Genomic DNA, 22336 nt, shown 5'->3' on the forward strand with positions numbered 1-22336 from the left:
CAATGTGAGTAATCCTCACACCTGCGAGACCACAGCTATCTGAAAAATAAACCACATTAACCACATCCGACTCGCGCGTACGGGCCTCTGCGCTTTCACTTTTTACGCCGCACTATTTATGCCTATGAAGCAGTTTCATAAGCTACTTATGTGATAAAGACAATTCGCTCGGGAAAATGACATTGGTTTTGCGTTTGTATCAGTCGAGCAAATCTTGCCCACACATCTGCTTTTGTGTGCGCCTCACACACACACACACGTGCACACGCACACGCATGCTTCCTCATAATAGATGACTATAACTGCAGGCTATGCTATATTATACATGGATGTAATGAAAAATTCATGTGTATTATACAGTAGCCAATGGTAGATAAAATAATAAGGCAAACACAGTAGTCAGGTAAAAACAAACACAATTACAAAATAATATATTTATTACACATCACATGCATTTATTTTAAGTAATGTTCAATGTCATATGAATACAACAGAATGAAAATACAGTACGCGATAGAGGTAGGTTGGAATCTGAAATAACACAGTATTACAATGTAATTACTATTTAAAGCACAAATGATTAGGTAAATATTAAAAAAAAATTTAATTTATTAATCCTGAGGTGGAGTGGTGCATAGATAGTAATTTGTGGGATTATGATTTTGGTGCAGAGTTCACAAAGCCCTAGACGTCCTTTACAATCATACACACGCAGCAGCGGCGCGTGTTAAAAGTTTGGATGTCAAGCGTATCAGCAAACACAGCGGCCATCCATTCAGCTTTTAAACACACCCTCCCTTGTCCTGCAACTTCTGTGTACTCATCCGAACACTGTCCCGCCTTCAGTATGATTCCCGTGTCATGCGAGGCCTTATGTGACTCTTCCCATAGGTGTCTCCAGTTTTGGGGATGACCGCAGCAACCTTGATCATGCTCTTTGTGCCTGAGCCAAAGAGAGGAAGTGCCGACCAGATGGGAGGACGCATCAAGACCCGCACGTCCTGGCTGTGTGACATGAAGACGCTCGCTAAGAAGTAAGACGTCTGATCCAGAATTATATCCAGAGTAGCATCCGAATCATGCCTCCCCCCCCCCCCCCATCCCACCCGCTTCTGTAAGCATGGTATGACTGCATGATCGACTTGAAGAGACAGCCGGCTCTCTTGGATGTGTGTGGGTTTAAGATGAAAATATACATTCTTGCACGGTTAACCTGCAGAAGCCATTCGAGTCGTGGAAATGTCAATAGCAGACACAGTGAGTCTTTGTCAATCACTTGCCGCCACTCAGTAACACTGCTCGACTGTGAGTTGAAGGCAGCTTTGGATGTGTGACAGTGTGCACTTTTGTCATGGTATGACCTTTGGTGGGCGCATTTCTTAAAATAGCTTTTCAACGACATAGAGTTGACTTCGCAACGGGGGTTTATGACCAAGCATATTGGAGGTGAGGCTCTATATTCTCGATCTGAGCAAAAGTGTGACTGTCGGCCAATACAATCTTCCACATTCAGTAGCTCTGCAAGCGGTTTATTTTTGTCTCCGACATAAAACTGTCAAGTCAAGCTGCATTTCATTTTATTACCACTTGGCGTAGGTGCTGCTATAATGGTTTGTTTGCATGAAAACAAAATATCACAAATAGGAGCATTTTGAATTGAAACAACCAAAAAGGCTGTTTTGTACGCCAGGCCACTAGTTGGTGACGCTACTTTAGAATGAAGGTAATCAAAGCGCAGCCCCACAATAACTCCAATGTGGCCGGTGATGAAAATTAGTTTGACAACTGCCTTAACCAAATTTTGTGTGTTTGTGTGTGTCACCCATCCTCCCATCCCCATTTCCAGTCGGAGCTACGTGTTCTCATCCCTGGCGTCCGCTGCTGTGTCCTTCGCAACGGGCGCGTTCGGGATGTGGATTCCCATCTACCTTGCCAGGGCTCAGGTGGTTCAGAAGACTGCGACTACAGAGCCGTGCGACAACAAAGCGATCTGCAGCAGCACAGAGAGGTGGAACAAATATGATGAAATATTCAATTTAACATTGACTGCCAATGACGGCTAAATACGTCATTTTTTTTAATTTTTTTTTTTTTTTACTTGGCTGGTAGTGAATGAGTTAAACGTTATCCCAGAATCCTACAGCAACAATAATTTTTTTCCCCTCTTCTTGTTCTCTCGTCCAGTCTTGTCTTTGGGGCAATCACGTGCATCACGGGCCTGTTGGGCGTGCTCATCGGGGCCGCCACCACCCGCCTGTGTCGGAAGAAGACGGAGCGTGCCGACCCCCTCGTGTGCGCCGTCAGCATGCTGGGCTCGGCCATTTTCATCTGCCTTATTTTTGTTGTGGCAAAGAAGAACATCATAGGAGCTTATGTAAGAGTCACATGAAACATGCAGGGAAAACGTTTGCTTGTTGTTCCAGCATTAAATAATCGGCAAGAAAAGATGCCCATGACAAAGAGAAATTTTAGTGAGGGATTAGGTATAAAGGGGAAGTCAAACCAAAAAAAACAAATAAAATAGTCCATGCGCCTTTACTATTCTAACGATGGAATTCTGATTAATATTGTGTTTGTGGAATTTGAGTTAAGCAAATCCACCCCGTCTTTCTGTCGAGAAAATGACATCACAACTGCTCAGGGTTCAAAGAATCACCAATCACGGCTCAACTGTGATGTCATTTTAATTCGACAGAAGTGACAAAATGGCCGCCCCTGAGATGGCTAAAAATGCGTGGATTTTGCTGCTTAACTCATATTCCGCAAACACAATTTTAATCAGAATGTCGTGTTTCAACTGGCCGCCCTGCATAAAACATATTGTTGTAAAGAAAATTTTGGGGTTGACTTCCCCTTTAAGAGATGACAATTAGAAGTGGAATGGTTTTCACCACGGTAACAACAGTTAGTTGCAGTTCCAGGTTAGAAACCTCCAAAAAACAGAGACTCAGATATCTTAACTGACTAAATGTTGCTCTGTAAAGTCGGAAAGGGCGCAGCTTAACACTCATGGCCATGAAACAATGAACTCTGGCAAGTCTAGGCTCTCTTACTTCTTATTCTTATCAGGCACAAAGGAACAGGAAATTACTTTCAACAGTTTGTTCGCTAATAATGTCAGAAAGTGGGAAAAGATGGATGATATTTTGCACAAAAGCAACAAAACTCACCCATACTTTAATTCGTTAATATGATCTAGGCTCACCTCAGCATCGTCTCGGTTTCCTGGCAGTTATGACAACAGAACATTCGGAAAAAAAACATCATTCTGCTCCACATACTGTAATTATAACTCACGCAAACATGTTAAGGGCTGGAGATGGCCAAAGAATACTTTGATTTTCCGAGGCAACATCGTGACAGTAGTTGCCTCACAGAAGATCCCAGTTTAAATGTTGTTGGAACGTCTCTGTCCATCATCTATATGCGACGTGCGGGAATCGATTCTGGGTGGATTCTGCCTCTCGCCCCAAGTCAGCTGGGATAGGCTCCTGCTCACACACTCAGAGGAAAAATTGGAAATGGTTGAATGATTAGATGGTATCAATATAAATACTTATTCATTTATTTTAAAAAGTGGGCGTTAAAATTGCGTCTTCAGTCAAGCTAATATATCAAGTTCTGTTGGAAACAGGTGTAAAAGTGGAAGAGATTGCCTAAAAACATTTTGAGCTTCAGGTAACTCGGCAGATTTTTAAAAATTTTTTTTAACCATGAAAAATTTGAGATGCACAACATGAGGTTTGAAGTGACGGAATTGGAAGTGTTAGTGGAAGACTGCATAAGATGACATAAAGTGATATCTTCAATAATGTTAGGGAAGCTGGCAACCACATAAAAGCCATTTTTTGTTTGATTTAAATTGTTCAGAATGGAAAATATCTATAAAATTTGTTAAATTATTTAAAAAATCCCCCAAAAATATTAAAAAAAAATAAAATTAAAATTAAAATATCAAAACCCCAAACAGGTGACTCCACTCCTTTCAGCATCTAAAATATTCTCATACTTGTTAAAATGTCAATTCTTCTCCTGTAAGTGATCAGCTCAGGTTTCGCGGCGCAGTACTGGCAGATGTGTGACACGGTTTTAGCGGTCAGCTTTGCTTTGTCGAGCCAGATTGACCCCTTGCAGCTGTTGTATCATCAACACACAACTAATCGGATAAAAAGGCCTCTCCTTACTCTTGAGGGGCAACGTGTCGTCACAGTGTCTCGGCTGGCAGCTTTCACAGCAGCCGGGTCTCCACTCTCAGTTTCTGGCCGGCTCTGTCGGTCCGTATGAGTTACCGCCAGAGGTCTGGCGAACGTGCAGAGGGATATTTCCTCTGCAGAAAACACACGTCAACAGTTATGGTTTAAATGTGCCGCACAAAAGCAGCCCGTATAGATCTGATACAAATGGGTTTGTTTTCGAGAAAATCACCAAATAGAATTTGCAGCTGCTACCGCACCTTTCATGTACTGTACATAGGACCATAACAAGCTATTCAAAGTTTACTGCTCCACCCAAAAGAACATAAAGTAGGTCTCGGATATCGCATCTGGTGCCAAACTATGGAGATACATATAAAGGCAAGACATATAATCTTTATCATCCGTGCAGTTTTTCGGCTTGTCTCATCGGAATCAAACTGAAGACCTGCGTGTTTACGTACAATTGAGCCAAATCGTAATAGCATGTTGTTCAAACCGCAGCAACCCAAGCAGTTGTATTCAGCAGCGCATGCCCACACACAGCAGCTATGATGTACAAGTCTTCTCGTGGCTTTGTGTCTCGTAACCACACAGTGGAAATTGGTCGCTCGTAATCCCTGCTGCTATATAATGCGAAATGTTGTCCTCTTTATTTAGATCTGCATCTTCATAGGAGAGACGCTGCTCTTCTTGAACTGGGCCATAACGGCAGACATTTTAATGGTGAGTACTCAAAACCCATACTTATCCTTGGCGTCTCCGGGAATTCGGTTATTTTACCAGTTTAATTACAAATACCCATGTTGTATTTTGAGTTGCGAAGGCTGATGACATGTCCGCACGAACTTGGGATCTTTTTCAAATGCATTTTTCGACGCACTTGGCCTTTTATCTTCTCCCGCCTGAGTGAACAATTTCCCCAATTGTTTATAACCACTTAGACGGGTGATGAGAACCGGTTGTTTCTTTTGGCTTTTCAACTGTTGTTTTGGGGAGTTTTTTTTTTTCTTTTCTTGTCGATGACATCACTGTGTGCGGAAGAGGAATAAAATTCAATACCCTAGTCATTCAGATTTATATATATATATATTTATTTACTTCTAAATTTGCATATCTTGCAAAGCCAAATTCAAACACTGTAGCGTATTAGCTGTACTCATTTGGAACACCCTGCTCAGGTTACCACTGGGCCTTGCAAACCAACACTGCTGGTGTGTGGTGCTTATAACTAAATGTACAGTATAAGTTTTGAGAATTGTTTCTAAGAAAAATTCCTGTAAAGATGACTCCATTTAGATTGTGTTCAAGGAACAAAGAAAAATATTAGAACGATTAATGTTAACAAAATTCCATTCACGAAAGAAAACAAAAATCACGAAAAAGTGCTTTCTGAAACTCCGTTTCATACATGAAAGATGTATACAGTATATAAAAAAAATAGTTCACCGTACAACTGGGTCCAATGCTCCTCAACAAGAATTTAATACACAAATGCACTAAAGAAGATGGCAATTTGGCAAACAAGTCATCCTAACTTCATCTAATTTAGGTGCATGCATGCATGTATGCTTCTGACTTCAGAAGCGGTGTCATGCATTACACTTATTGTAGTTCAAAGTCTGGACTGTTGCACCCTGTTTTATCGAAATGTTTTAAAAAAAAAATGTTTTTGTTGAATTTTTACAACAGAATGCTTACTAAGGTGTTTATATAAACTTGCACACAAGTAAAACAACAATTTCTTTCAAAATTAAATACTAAAACTAATATAAGCAAAGTGTTTTTGAAATTTTTTTTAAAAAAATTAAAAAGTCATCATGAAAACTTAATAAACTAACTAAATTTAAAAATCAAAACTCAAAACAAAATAAAAACTAACTAAAATTAAAATTCCAAAAGAATAATTACCCTGGTGTGGATGGATTTAAGAAAAAAAAAAAAATATATATATATATATATATATATATACTTGGTTGTGACTCAAATTTGGGGAAGCAGGGAGGCAAGGCAGTTATGCTCCCCAAAAAAAAAAAATTAGTTCAAAAGAGCAAATATGCCAACAGGCACTGAGAGGAATCAAAATATGAATGAGCCAGGTTAAAAAATGAGATTAAAAGTAACAAATCAAAACAGGGCATAAACTAACTCTAAAAGGAAATAAGACATGACTTAGTGCGAATGGGGCTGACAGCAACTGAAACCGAATCAACACACCAGGGAACTAATTACAAGCAAAATAATGAGCGAATGAGGAGCACCTGGGCAAGACTTGCCTGAGGTAGGACACAAGGGACTTGATTGACGAGCACAGGTGGAAACCAAAAAAGAAAAAGAAAAATCTAATGATCAGGACCAATGACCCACAAGAGAACAAAACACAACTTTGATCTTGACACTGCGTAAATATAGACACTGACTGACACCATCAACTTGTTGCGCAAATCAATTTTATTTGAGTGAGTCAAGATAGCAAATGATTTAAACTCCCATACATGGGTGTGTCACCTAATTTAGTTTGACGTGTCTGCAATAGAAACTCGTATCTCTTCATCACCTGACTCAATTGCTCACTTTACTCATTGTCACTTCTCTGTGCAGTTTGTGGTTATTCCCACACGGAGAGCAACAGCGGTGGCCTTCCAGAGTTTCACCTCTCACCTACTAGGTGATGCAGGAAGTCCATACCTAATAGGCCTGGTAAGACTCTCGCAATGTGAAATGAAAACTTAAGAGCTCTGCTCCTTTCGGCTCTAAGACGTCATTGTTCCATCAGAGGGAAATTTCGTCGGTCCAGTCGAGCAGAGTTCAGAGAGTGATTCGAAAGTGTCACACCCAGCGGTTACCTCACACATACACAAAAATGTTCAGGTGCTCAAGAATGAAACTTGTGCTTTGTGCTCAGTGGTGCGTAATACAGAACTCACCTCATTTGGTCAACAAGCATTCCTGTCATTCCAAATAAGAAATGAATCCAAACTAAAGTTGATATGTAACTCCGCCACGGTACGCAGGAAGAACATGAGTCACCACTAACGTTGTAATGACATCAAGGATATCAAAGTCCACTTTGTTTATCACAGGAATAACTTCCTGACAGATGTACATCGCATATTGTGTAATTGTATGGAATGCTATCAGGGGGCTTGGTCAGGAAGCCTTTGATTGTTGAATCCGAGTGATTCTTAGCCACAGCTGTCGAGCCATGATGGAGCTCTCCTGTTTTTTTCTTCTTTTTTTTTTATCCTGAGCAAACAAGAGCGAAGTTATCTCCACTGCTGACAAGCTCTTCAAAAGACAAAAGTAGTTTGAATACTCAAAATAGAATCAAAGGAAGATGATCGCCAGATTGGTAGCAAAGAAAAACCCCACGCGCGTCTTTTGTTCAACCAATGTTCCACATTTTGAACATCCGTAGGCCTACTTTGGAATCTGAATTACTGTTTTTTTTTTTTTTATTATTTTCTTTACTATTCATTTTCCTGTACTGCCAATTCTGTGCAAGGTCAGTGTTGTGGTACAACCCAAACTGATCATTCAGTCATTGGACTGAAATGAAGATAGATGTTCAAATTTAAACGTGTGGGCAAATTGGAGTTTTAAATGAAACTAACATGCTTGTTTTGGTGCTGTGGACAAGCACGGGGACAAAATACCAACGACACGAGAAATACTAGATCTCAGAATTTTCTTGCGGGGAAACTTTCCTGGTCCCTGAAAATGTAAAGAACAAATCATATCAACTCTAGGAAACTTGTATTTTTATTACACATAATATAAATTGCTCCAATGCAATTTGAAATTGTCCTTATGACAATTAAGCATAATGCCCCAATATTTCACTATATTTTTTTTAATTCATTATTAGACATGTTTTCTTTTACTATAAATGATGGACTGGTGGTGTGTGTGGTCCAATCTGAGACTGATTGCGCGACAAAGGCTCAAAATGGCAACATGGTTGATTTATTTAATTTTTTTTTAATTCGGCGGGGCGTATTAAAACGTTTAACGGGCCGCATGTGGCCCCCGGGCCGCAGTTTGCCCCCACCTGGTCTAAGGTGTACCCTGACTCGCTTGCCCAAACAGCTAACCTGCCACACTAATGTAGAGAAAATTGATACGTTTACCACTTAAGCAACCAAACACATCGAGCTCGTTCAAAAGAGTGCAAAGTAAACTGTTTTGCTAACCCAACCGTATTTGGAATCGAAATGTATCAGCACTCCTAACCAATGTACCCAACATTTTCCATCTGGCAGCAGCAGTGAAAGTCCCAGGGTTTCACACCACTGACCAACAAGAGCCACAACGCTCCAAGTGCGTCATTACTCAGTGCCTCAGTTCCTAAACTGAGGTTTAGCATGCAAGTGCAATGGAGTCATGGTGACGCTCACTGAGCACAGGCAGATACAGTATACGGCAAACCCGTGCTGCCTGGCGCTCATCCTGTGATTGAGTAACACAGGAGAAAGATGCGACTCAGCTGATTTTGGGATATTTTTGTACAATGTAACAGCATTTCAAGCCTTATATAAAATTCTGCCAATATATCACGTAGCCGTCATTTCCAATGTGGCTTCCCTTATTCTCTCGCCAAGATGTTGTCATGTGCATGTATATAGTCGTCACATTCAGAATCCCAAGAGACATACATACGAGCATAAAACTGAGACATGACCGCCGGCGGACTGAGGGGGAGGGGCACAGAGAACAATCTATCAGCAATCTCCTAAGAAAAATATAATGAGACGGGCAGCTGTTTATGTATTTTTAGCAAAGCTGCACTAGCTCAGGGCAATCATTTACTGTAGCAGGAAACACACGTGAAGAAAATCTGCACTAACACACAAGCATCTGCTGAAGATGAACACTGCACACACATGATCACACACGATATGCACACATCCTCCTGTCAGCACTCCACCAGCTCCCTCTATAGAGGATCTCATTTTGCCGATGTGAACATTTAAATCGATGTGCTTCAGCCGGGGTAGCTTTTGCCCTCCGAGACTGTCACTCTCGAACAAGAAGCTCTTGTCCTTGATTTGCATGCCTCTGAATAATTACCAGTCTATTTAAAGTCTACGACCCTCTCCATCACATTTTGAGATATGAATGGAGGTACACTGAGGCCTGTTCTCCTCCTGGTGTTTTTTTTTTTTGGAGTGCATACATAATCTATCACTCAGGGGTTCCCATTAAATTCTACTCCAGGGCATTTGTATACATCTAATTCCGTGGGAACATTTTGGAGAAGGCCATTTTCGGTTCCAGTATGACTGAAATAAACTTCACCAAGGCATGGGTTTTGGTTTGGTTTGGGAGAAGCCAAGACCCAATACTTTTGTCCATATAGTGCTGGCGTGGGCAAACTCCGGCCCGGGGGCCACATGCGGCCCGTTAGACGTTTGAATCCGGCCTGCCGAACTTGAAAAAAAAACAAAATAATAGAGCTTGTTAATGTTTTCAAAGACATATATATTGTTGTAATGCTTTTGTTCACTTTCATTTAAAATTAAAATTTATTTTTTTCTCCAATGAGGTGAGGTTACCAAAACACTCCATGCATCTGCTCCTGGTCCGGCCCCTCTGTCAAATTTTAGAACCCTGGCCCCCCAATCAAAAAGTTTGCCCACCCCTGATATAGTGTATGCACTGTCATGTAGAAGGTTAATTTATATCTATTCTTCATGAGTAAGCATGCGGGTCCTTTTTACGACCAGTAGGACATCATTTTGCATTAGTTAAAGCTGTTCTTTTCTCCCCTGGCGCGTTGCCCGGTGCAGATCTCCGACAGCCTTCGTGAGAGCTACGCGACATCGGCGCTGTGGCGTTTCCTGAGTCTGGGCTACGCCCTCATGCTCTGTCCCTTCATCATTGTCCTGGGGGGCATGTTCTTCCTGGCCACCGCGCTCTTCTTTCTGGATGACCGAGAGAAGGCTCAGAATCAGTAAGTGGCTCTTGGCAATGCTGGAATACTTAAGTGGCTTTCATCCATTATGGGTTGAAATCTGCTTTGAGCATTTCACACACGCTTTAGAACTCATCATCTCTTTTTGAGTAGAAATCAAAATCCCTGAGTGGTTCCTCTGAAGGAGAGAGCGACTCACCCATTAAGCAGAATATCAATACGTTTAGTCCAATTTGAGTAATAATAATGATTTTTAGAGCCACAAATGAATTAGAGGCACAGGCTGCTTTCAAACTTTTCGTTTCACTTTCCCCGACTTTTAAGAGGCACATGAACTTATTACATATCTATAATCTATTATTTGGATTGAATCACAGACTTGGTTTTTTGAGTTTACAAAATCTGTCAATGTTGTCCAAAGAAGAACAAGATCGGAAAAAGATCAGTCATTTATTTATATTCATATTCCTTCCTATTTCATTGGATAGCAACAAAGGGGGAATAGAAATAGTTGAAAGACATGCCATTACTCTCACAACCTCACCACAATGGCGCACATTTGACCCTTAAAGGCCACCATACTTCTCAGAGCAGCAGCACTGCAAACTAATATTAATATTAATATTAATATTAATATTAATATTAATATTATGTAGATAACAAATATACATTGTAAAGTGTGTTTTTAAAATGTTCATGCCTGACCGCTACAGACTAGAAGACAGAATAAATCAGGGAATCAGTCAAAGCAGTGCTCTATGGCCATGTGTCAGGAACAAGCTACACACAAGGCCAAATTAGCTAAAAAGTCCCGAGTGCCGACTCTGCTGTTCTCGCCACCCTTATTACATCCATCCATCACTTGTTTATTTTTATCTGTTTTCCTCTACCGGTTGCCACCCGTTATATTCAGCGCTCTTTCTCTAACACCCCACCGTGAACACAGCGTGCGTTATATGCATTTGGCCTTAAAAGGCTAAAGTAAAGGGGTGAGGTATGACCTGTTGTTTTCTTTCTGCTTATTTTGTCCGACTTGTTATCACATCGACATACTCCCCTGCTGCCTGCGCTCTCAGAAATCATTTCCTTCCTCTCAAAAATGAGGGACATTTTTAGACAGGATGGCAGTCTGATGCCTGGCATGGTGTCTCCAGTCAGTCAGCCTCTTTGTCTTCTGCGCCGTTTGCTCGTCGTTCCCACGCTGAAACACCTCGTGAAGAAAAATGAGACATTTGCGATCGCTTAAGCTGGAAAAAAATCTATTAGCAATTGTAAGCTTGAAACGAAACGCCACTGGGAAATGTTTGGGAAGGGTCTATGGAAAGAGCTCTATGTACAGTACTAAAAACTCCTGTCAGGCTACCATCCAAGCTGTTAATACGCCCTCTGTGTATTGTTAAATGTATAATTTTAGGAGGCCTGAGAGTGGTGTAGGTCTGCCATAAGTTTGCTGTGATGTGGTTTCTGTGAGCTCTGCTCCTGGAAAAAGGCAACAAATGCAGAACAATGTCCCAAAAGGCATTTACGTCAGTAATAAGCACTCGCAGTCTGTAGTCCTGTTGAGAGTCAACACATCAAAGTGTTGAATTCCCCTAACAACTTTATCTTACAGAAATATGATGGAATGCAATTCATGTATATTAAAAACACACCCGCAAAAACGTTCATTGACTTTTGTATAACCTCTCGCTAATAAACTCCAGCTTCCCTTAAGAACCTAATAAGGAAGGACGAGCGCTATGGAGAACGGATAGAAGTTAATTGTACACCAGCTCCAAGTATCTATGCTCAGCAAACATCCTGTCGCATACCTCGCATCGTCTAATTTCTCGTAGCTCCCTTCACATATTCACCCAAGACAAGTCATTGAGGAAAAACTTCAACAGCAGCAGTTCTTACGTAACATTGTCTCCTCGGGGGGGACCAAGTACAGCGACAACGTGTACGACAAGGGTTGTTCCGCGGCTGATATTTATAGATTATATTCACGCTATGAAGCCTCTGATGTATAAATTCCAACTGACTTTACAGAGCACCGTTTCCCCTTCTTTAAGTACGTTGTTGGATACTTAGCTATTTATAAAAGCAGCAGAGCCCAACTAGTATACTCACTGGAGCGCTTCTATTTCCAGCTTCACCGTGCTCTTTTTTTATTTCTAGGCTGGCTGCTGGCTTTTTTGGGCTACACTGTTTCTATTAATAGCTCTTGCTCATTGCGTGCCCCTCCAAATACACGCAGTCACCCTATCTACACTTACACTGACTGATGTGGGAGAAGATCGGTCTCATCTGCCATGCCAGTTTTGACTGCTTGGGCACATCCATTTTGGGGTGCGGGGAGTCTGCAGGACCAAGCGCAAATATGCGTCCTGATTTGATCTCAGATTTGATCTAATTTAAGGGTCATGTAGCTTGTAATTAGAAGAGATGTGTCATTGTGATTGCAGAGGCGTCACAAATGTTTCTAATTTAGTGATCTACTGTGGTGTTCTAAAAAAAGTGTGAGGCTTCAGCATCTTAAACGGTTTACTGATAAGGGGGGGAAATATTCTCACGAATAACACTTATTAGTGTCAAGCCGTTGTCTGAGCCGGTTTTTCTCACAAGGCTCGCGGCCGCGCCTACCCCAGCTGTCGTCGGGCAGTAGGCGGGGTACAGCACAAAACCACTCCCGCTCACACTCACACCTAGGGCCAATTTAGAGTGTTCAATTCACCTACCATGAATGTCTTTGGAATGTGGGAGGAAACCAGAGTACCCGGAGAAAACCCACGCAGGCACGGGGAGAATATGCAAACGCCACACAGGAAGGCCGGAGCCGGAATTGAACCGTGCACCTGTGAACTGTGAGGCAAACGTGCTAACCAGTCGTCCAATTGTGATTGTGACACCCTCTTACAAGCCATAAAACAGAAAAAAGCAAATTTACAAGTGGCCATTTTAAATGACAAATGTCAGAGTTGTCATGAACCAAGAATCACCGTACCAGAAAAACTACAGCAGTCGTTCTCGCTCATAATGATGTGTGATTCACTCCTTGCTCATGGAACTTGACTCATTTATGCATCTCTAAAAGAAAGAACTATAGTGGCCCAAAAGGTTTTAAAACAATGCGTACTTCATGAGTTGGTGCAAGAAAAAACCCGTTCGTTATCTGGCATCTAACATCTTAAATGTCTTCTTTCTCTCATCAGGCTGAGCCAGCTCTCTCGGCCCTCCACTTCAGTCAAGGTGTGACGAGGTAATTTTTGTTTTTTTAAAATTCAACACACACTGATAGTATTTTTGCTCATTTGCATACAAGCAGCATAAATGCAATTCACATTGTGTGAGTCTGAATGGTTGTTTCTATCTCGCCTTTGATTGACTGGCCACGGTTTCACGGCATTGTCTTCAGCTGGGTGAGGCTCCAGCAACACGAAACCCGGAAAAGGATAAGCAGTCTCAAAATTGGATGGCTAGATGAACACCAAAGTGTGTCTGGCATCAAGCAGCTTTGTCGAGAGGTTATCCAAACTGATAATACACACGACTGATTGCTTACAGGAGCATTGTTGCTGACAAGAGTGTCTAACATTCTTGGCGTGGTTTATTTGACCCACTGCCTAACATCTTATCAGGAGCCACGCTAGCAGCCTTCCTCAGTTCCGGCCCTTTTTTTTTTTATCAGATATGCACATATGTTGCCCAAGGGCTCTAATTATTAACCTCGGGGCAATGCAGCAGCCAAGCCTACACCGTAGAACAATGAGGAGCAAATGTAGTACTGCGTAACAAGAATAAACTCTTGACTCACTGATTATGACAAAAAATATTTTTGGACTTGGAATTTTAAAGGTTATCGTGTTCATACAAAAGTTCCAAACTATTCAACTATGATGGACAAATCCTCGGCTAATACTGAAATAGGCTGAGAGCCAATTAATATTCTTGTTGGGTGGACTCGGCCTCTACACTGCTCGTGGCTGTTAAGCGGGTTAGCGTGAGATCTGACATCAGAAATTCACGTTCATTTCTTTAGGGACCACGCAAAGGGAATCACAACTTGAAACACAACTCGCATTCGGTGAGCTGCTGTCCAAAGTGAAATGTTGATACAGCTGCAGGCTTTCGCACATTTCATTGAGTAGAAACTCTCTGGAACGCAAGTCAGCAGAAGAGAGGAAGACACCGTGCGTCACACACGGACGGTGCCACTGATGAAATATTTGACCTCCTTTAGCAGACACTGCCACTCGTGAGCAAGTGTGAAGCCAGGAACTGTTTTAAGCATGATCTGCATCCTGCCAGTCCCAAACCACTCAATCAACTTTACTGGGCCTTTATTCCCTCGCCAGCTCCCATTAGCTCAGGAAGAGTAAAGCTGTGAGGGGGCAGGCCAACCTGCCATCCGATGATGGAATCATCGGATCCATTTATAGCCACTGTGGAATTGTAATTATTTGATGACATTTTAGAGTCCAAATGATCATTTCAAGGAGTATATTTTGCAATAGTAATTTATTTAAGTTTTCATTTAAATTCTTTTATTCCGAACTCAAATAGATAACCAAGCACTGGGTTGAAAATGGTCAAAACCACTACCCTCGGGTTGAGGATTTAATCCGGCACTTAAAAACTACACACACTGATGAGTTCAAGCTGCCAACAAACGGGTTCCCAGGTTGCCAGTTTAGCTCTAGTTGAACATAATTAACCATTTTAGAGATTACACCATGCCATGCTTTTGCACACTATTCAGAGTCCGAGTCATTTGTTTTTAAGTGTCTGCCGATATCGAGTCTCGATCCGATTACCTCGGCGATGCATCGCAAAGAAAAGAAAAATTCCTTAATTTTCTTTCTTTTTTTTTATTCAAATGAAAGTATCCCAACATGCTAACTTTTTATACAGCTGTAAATCAGCAGTCATTCAAATTATCCCAACCTTGAGTAAAAGTAATCCACTCTTCCACCCAGTGTGTGGGTTAGGAAAACAACGCAGCATTAGATAGGCCGTAATATCTTGATCAAGTTAAGATTTTGGGGAACTTCAACAGTCTAGCCCAAACTCGGGTTAATTACGGTAACAAACTGCCAAAATGTCCCATTTCTGCGGTTAATATGGTATGTGCAAGAATGGAGCTGTGCCAAGCTCCCGGGCACAAATCCCATTGTATCAGCAGTTGTAGTTTGTGTATGGGAGCATGCAGGCCACCAATGACAGACCAGAATCGACAGGAGGCCACGCCACCTTTCTTCTCATCCATTCTGATCACATCACAGCAATGGCACCTTGAAAAAGACAATGTTGTTGGCTCCCCTTTCTCTCGTGTATTCAGTTATGTTTGTGTATTCAGTGGATGGAAGAGAGTTTCAATGAGCTGAGCCTGAGACCAACTTGTTTTTCTTTTTTATTTTTTAAGATTAAGTGCTCTTTAAATACACACAAAAAAAAGTCCGTCTGGTGGGAAATGGCCAATAAAGTGGATGAAGGGGAATATGCTGCTAATTTTGAAGGAGCATTTTACTACTTAGCATGTACTTTATTATTGTTATTTAGATTTAAAGTACATTTTATGTCAGCAATTGCCAGTGTGTGTGTGTTCACGGTTTGGGATTGTTGTTACTTGTTTGTGAGCGGTGGGGGCGGGTTGTGTTGATATGGATGCAGGGAAAATATTTAGGTCACAGACTGGTGTTAGCGGTGTCATGAAGGTCCTAACAGATGGCCTAAGAGCTTTTTGGACCTCAACATTAATTACATACCCATGGTGAGGACACGCACTAACCACGCAATCCGTCTCCTCTCATCCTTTCAGGTGACAACCCAGCGACGAAGCAGCAGCCGGGATGACAAAGTGGAGATCAATTTCAAAAAGCAGCTGATTTCCAAGCCACACCCGCCTCCTCCTTTGCTGCTCTTCGTCTTAACGCGCCCATGGAAATGCCTCTTACTTGAGCACGAGGGAGCGTCTTGCCCCTCCTTGGAGACGCCTCTGAAATCACAAGCTGGTGAGAAGGTGCACAGCGGCGTGCCAAAGACTGCCAACCTGACAGCTGGTGTCCTCCTCACCTCTGTCTGTGAGGATCCGCTAAACTTTCACGTGGAGAGGGAGGGGGGCCACCTCCTGATGCCATACTACTGAATGCTGACCATGAACCTGCCCTGTCTGTCTGTCTGTCTGCTTCTCCGTCAGTTGGCTGTCAATCTGCACCAAGTGCCATAGTGTCATTACATTCCTTCAGACTTTGCACTGACCACCCTCATGACATCACCACTGACTATGTTTACATGCACGATTCAGTCTCTCAAACGGAAAGATAACACAAACTGTAGCCCCTGCCCTTCCATTCAGTCATGTTCCATCTCAAGCCTGTAAAACAGACCAAAGCTGCAAAACTTTAAAAATGCCGCGGTATAACCCGCAAGTGCTCATCCGTTCACATCGTCCTGGGACAAATGCAAAGACGCGTAGACCTGCATTGCAAGCGAGGCTGTGCCGTGTATGTAAACATAGTCTTCATCTGAGCGCCCAAAAAAAAAAAAAAAAAAGTGTTACTGTGCATGGGTCAGTGAATCAGCCTTAACGCGCTCCTGTCCGTGGAGCAAACCAGCTGTTTCCGACGAGCCTCAGATATGCGTATCCTTTTTAGCTTAGAGCACTTAAATCAGTGTGTGCCAGAAAAGATGAACGGAATGGGAGAAAGTTTCTGCTAATTATTTTTTTTCGCAATCTTTATATTGATGTTTTTCTATGTGAGGTCTGTTTTAAAAGTTGGAGGTTACTGCCTGGGATTGTTTCAGAGGAACCAACATGATACAATCTGGGTGGTTAGGAAAAAAAAAAACACTGGATTATATATTTTATAATTTATAGTATGTATGCCCTCCCTCCTCAAAAAATGAAATGACATATTATTATTTGTGATTTTTGGGATGTATAAAGGGTTGTTTTGATGTACACGGGAAGCAATACTTTTTTTTTTTTTTTTTTTTTGTCGAAGCTTTTTGTCCACGCTGCCTTATCAGTGAGCTGGCTTTCTCACTCTCTGATGTTTGGTTTAGAATTTCTGGACAAAAAAACCCTCACAGGGACTCTTTTTAAAGAGTTCAGCTCAGCCCACATTGGATAGAATAACATCTACCCCCTGTCTGGATTTTAGTTATCTCATGCCTTGACCAAGAAAAGAACCTTTGACATGAGCTGCAGTTGCAGCCATTAGTTTATTGCAGAAGGAAATCTAAATCGCAGACAGGAAAAGGAAATGTTCCAACAGATAAGCGAGGATCACTACCCCATCACCTCTTTGTCCGAGAGTGTATTAAAGTGGAAAAAATAGTTTAAAAGATGCAGTTACACCGCACTGAGTGCATGTAGCTGAACAAAAGTAATGCAAACCCACCTCGCCTCTTTTTTTTCCCTTTTTACTTCACTCATGAGAAAAATGAAAGGTTAGTCTGAGTGTGACATCTTCAAAATAAGGCAGCTCAAAAGATCATTTTTTTTACAGCAACTGGTGGATGCAATTTTATTGAAACCTTAAAGCCACTAATGAGAGCCCATGTTCTGAAACAGGTGCATGCAAGGGAGTGGGGGCGGAAAAAAAAAAAAAAAAGCACTTTTCAGGCTTGCAAGGAAACGGGCATAATGAGGATGAGTTGACCTTGGTGGAGAAATAAAAGCGACGTCGTTGCGGGAGTCCTCGCAGAACGGATGTGAGAGCATGACGAACGGGTCGTGTGTGTGGAGGCTGCGTCCTTGGTGGCGGATGATTAGCTTTAGCTTCTCTCTGTGGAGCTCACTGAATGTGATTGTGTCCAACCTGATGCATTTATATACATGCATCCTCTTAATAAACTAAGCTTCTTACCTTCCGGATTTTTTGGAATATTACCAAATGTTTTAATAAAATATATTAGATTTATATATATATATATATATATATATATATATATATATATATATATATATATATATATATATATATATATATTTGTGTATGAAAAAAGCAGCAATCGTAATATATTGTAAAGTGATGGCTTGGATGCAATGTATTTATTTGTTTACCATAATGATGAATAATCTATAAAGGGAATTGTTAGGTTTGTGTAAATTACTTTTTTTTTCCCATCTCAGTGGTTTTTTTGAGACGCCTGCTTGTTCTTCCTTTTGTATCTGAATGAAATCACGATAACATTTTGTTTCACGAAAGCTAAACTTATCTCATGCATTTTACACACAGAAGGAACAGCAAATTGATGAATTCATTTTGTATGTTTTTTTTTTTGTTTTGTTTTTTTGTTTTAGACATCTTGGTTGAACCATTTTGCACATTAATGTTCAGGGATTTCTTTTAACAATAGCGTAGCATCCATGTCCCCGCCTCTCTCCCAGAGGTCATTTCATGCTCACATCAAGGCATCCCGTCAACAAGTGTGTCATGAATTGATTTGCCAAATTTAGTTCCTTTAGCACCAATCCTTAAGTATCTGTTGTATCTAGTAAGTCTATGTCAATCATCACTGAGGTGGTGTGTTGGAGAATGCACTATTTCTTGTCATACAAGAAGAATGTAAATAAAGAAACCTGGTCTATTTCTGATGCAGAAAACAAGAGGTTATTTTTATTTTTAGGCAGGCTGACCCGAAAGAAGTGTGAACTGATATTATTCTAGAACTGAACTGTGATGCCCGTGGCATGGGTTGAAACAAAATGTACACATCTGTAATTCAAATAAACCTACAGTATTTAATCACCTTAAATTTTGTCTGTGTATGGATTTATGCCGCATGTGGACGAATATATGCACAACAAAGACTTTCGATCAATGCAGGAGGTAATAAATAAAGGAAGCTCAATGCCCGGCCCAAAAGGTTTGATCCAAGTCATCACGACAAGAGACCCGCTCTTTTCAGACAGAATGACTTTTCGTGCCTGCTTTTCTCAAATAGCGACGATGTCTGGACTCGGAAGACTGACTACTTGCATACAGAAAAGGATCGACTATGGAGCCACGGAGTGGGAATAATTTCACAGGACACCAGAAATAAGTTTCAAAAGATAGATTGTAAATATTTTTCCAAGTAGTATAATGTACAAATAGATATTTATAATTACACCGTCTATACCAGGGGTGGGCAATCTTTTTGATTGGTGGGCCACATATGGGTTCTAAAATTTGACAGAGGGGCCGGGCCAGGAGTAGATGGATGGAGTGTTTTGGTAACCTCACCTCATCGGAGAAAAAAAAACCCATTTCATTTTAAATGAAAAGGAACAAAAGGATTACAACAAAATATCGGTCTTTGACACACCACAGTATTTAGAAAAACATTAACAAGGTTTATTCATTTAATTTGTTTCCAAGTTTGACGGGCCGGATTAAAACGTGTAATGGGCCGCATGTGGCCCCCGGGCCATAGTTTGCCCACGCCTGGTCTCTACACCTGTAAATTATATTTATAAGCAATTTGCTATAATTGATGACCAAAAAAAAAAAAAATTCAATATAATAATGTGGAAGAACAAAATCACTCGCAGTCAAGGTGCATTTCAAGATCCTGTTAAGAAAAGAAAAAAAACATCTGACCGGTGAATTGATAGATGTTAACACGAGTGTCCCGAGGGTAACCCAGAACAGATTGGTAAACTATGCCTTTGCGTCTTCAGCAGAGTTACTGTGCAGTTGATTTCAAATAGATTCACCTTCCCCGGTCGTTTGAGTGCTTTGAACTTATTTTCCAAATTAAAGCAAAGCTACTATGAGGAGAGCATGAAAGCAGCCACTATGGAGCTGGAAATCAGAGCAATGGTGGCAGTGGGTTTTTGAAGACACAGCCCCAGCTGGTTCTGATTAACATGATCAACTCGGCTGCCTCTAGTTCTCCTAATTAGCTACGCAAGGTAAAATGTAAGAAAAAGTGCCTGAAGCTATGCTGACACATTGTTACGCGTACAAGCTAAACTTGGTGCATGCCAGAGTGTCGCACGTTTTTTAAAACGACTGTGGGACTGGTAAGGAGCCCCAGACAAAATTAAAATACGATCATGAAAGAAGGAGAGTTCGATTTTGTTATTTAATTGACGGAGCCACGGCTACTTCGTCACGCTGTAACTATACTTCATGCGCCCGATCAAATACTTCTTGTGCACGTTCTTACTTCTTATTACTTAGTAATAGTTGCATGAAATAGTAGTCAGCCTACAAGATAGTTACAGCATGTGCACAAATTATTATTATTATTTATTTTATTTTTTTTTTGCTATTTCATGCCTGCAGCTCCATAGACTATCGTTATTTATAAATATTATTTTTGTGTAAAGAACGGCAAAAAGAGACCGATAAATTGTTGCCAATCTAGTATTAAAAAATATAAACATCGTTTGTGAATTTGACTGTCATGAAATCAGAGCCTCACCAACCTTGAACATCAACGCATGTCACTGATCACCCTGGTGAGAAGAAGTGGCGCGGATAATGGATGGATACTATTTACAGCACGGTACATTTTGTTTTTTAACACATTATTACAAACAAATCTCAAAGTGGTTAAAAGTAGAAAATACGGACAGGACACATTGCATAAGGAAGGCAGCAAAATGTGCGTGAAACAGTTTCGGTATGTATTGTAAATGTGTGAATTCTTATATTATTTGAATTTTGGGAAGGTTGGAAGCAAGGAACTCAGTTAATAAAAAAATTACTCAAAAATGTCTGATCATGAATGTACAGATGATGCATTTTTTTTTTCTCTCCTATCCACATCTTTGTCCACTCACAAAGCCTTAATTCGAATTGCAGCGGCACAGTGCTTCAATTCAGGAATGAACTAGTATATTGTTCAGGTGCAGTGAGGCGGGGCTCAGTGAGGCCTGGTTTGTAAAATAATCTTGAGAGTCTCCTGAGTGGCGTACGGATGAACTGACACATCACAGGCTCACCAATCAGGCTCTTGGGCGCGGCGTAAAAAAAGAAGAAACACAATATTTACCTTTGCGGGGTGTGAGCAAGTGCAACTCAAGGCGCTCTTTGTGTTGATGTTCATTACAGAGGACGGAGGAAATTAACATAAATGCAAATCGCACTAATGGATACGTCTATGACAGGGCTGGGAGAACTCGGAGTAAGTATATGCTGTATTAGTGACAAAGGAAGACGGGGATTATGGTTTTGGAGCCTTTCATTAGACAGCGCTGCATTTGAAATGTGTCGGCTTGAAAAAGGGGGAAGATTACATAGCAGCCACAGGAAGCTCAAAGTGGAGAATCAGCGTTTGGTTGGTGGATGACCCGCACAAACGCACGCCCTTTCCCACAGGCAGGCAAATATGTACCCCAAAGTCAGGCGCTCGGATCTCAAACGCGGGCAGGAAACACTGGGGCGTAGACAGGAAAAGCGGAGCCATTCTCGGGAGCGGTGGAATTTCCATTTACACATCACCACTTGAACTCACAGAGGACAATTTAGTGAAACGCGCGCGGGCAAAGTTGAGGCGGTAACGTCCCCGCCGAGCAATGTGCAGCTTCTGCTTGTTTAGGGTTCAAAGGCAGCATTGTTTGGCCCAACCCTTGCTAAAAACCGTCATTACTATTAACTCTCGAGAGCAGGCGTGGGCAAACTACGGCCCGGGGGCCACATGTGGCCCGTTAAACGTTTTAATCCGGCCCGAGGGAACTTGAAAAAAATAGGTAAATAAACCTTGTTAATGTTTTATTTTCTAAATACTGTGGTGTGTCAAAGACACTTTTATTCATTTTCATGTACAATTAAATGATTTTTCTTTCTCAGATGAGGTGAGGTTACCAAAACACTCCATCCATCTGCTCCTGGTCCGGCCCCTCTGTCAAATTTTAGAACCCATTGTGGCCCGCCAATCAAAAAGTTTGCCCACCCGTGCTCTAGAGCCTGTTGTCGGACAGTTAAGGAGCTCATGAAGAGCCACGTCAGCTTTCAGCATGAACTTTCCACATTTATTTGCGGTACCTTAAGTCCCCATTAGCATCCAGAACAATTTCCTAGCATCATAATATTATCTGGGCTTCAAAGAGTCCTTAATCCTCAGAATTATTATATGCCAATCTTTTCAAACTGTTTCATAGTGGTAAGTGGATTAACGAATGATCAAATATTTTGTCACCCTTTTGCTTTGAGTCAAAAAAAAAAAAAAAAACCTGACACGAGAACGTGTCAGATATTTCTAAATCATCTACTCGCGGCAGTCACACTTGCACTGTGAATGTCTCACC

The 22336-nt window shown here is 41.3% G+C and overlaps 1 protein-coding gene across 1 annotated transcript in view; it reads left to right on the forward strand.

Moving 5' to 3' along the window:
* spns2 (SPNS lysolipid transporter 2, sphingosine-1-phosphate) overlaps positions 1-18852 on the forward strand; it is a 53004-nt gene extending 34152 nt beyond the window's left edge. Inside the window, exons 6-13 of the mRNA XM_088280058.1 lie at positions 892-1034; positions 1847-2008; positions 2185-2374; positions 4854-4919; positions 6795-6893; positions 9983-10146; positions 13302-13348; positions 15908-18852. Coding sequence (XP_088136184.1) covers positions 892-1034; positions 1847-2008; positions 2185-2374; positions 4854-4919; positions 6795-6893; positions 9983-10146; positions 13302-13344 — 867 coding nt within the window. The 3' untranslated portion in view covers positions 13345-13348; positions 15908-18852. The remainder of the gene's footprint in view (positions 1-891; positions 1035-1846; positions 2009-2184; positions 2375-4853; positions 4920-6794; positions 6894-9982; positions 10147-13301; positions 13349-15907) is intronic.
* Positions 18853-22336: the final 3484 nt, after the last annotated feature.

Source organism: Idiotropiscis lumnitzeri, chromosome 17, assembly GCF_059441095.1.
Source record: "Idiotropiscis lumnitzeri isolate Australia: NSW breed Sydney's pygmy pipehorse chromosome 17, RoL_Ilum_1.0, whole genome shotgun sequence".
NCBI lineage: Eukaryota > Metazoa > Chordata > Actinopteri > Syngnathiformes > Syngnathidae > Idiotropiscis > Idiotropiscis lumnitzeri.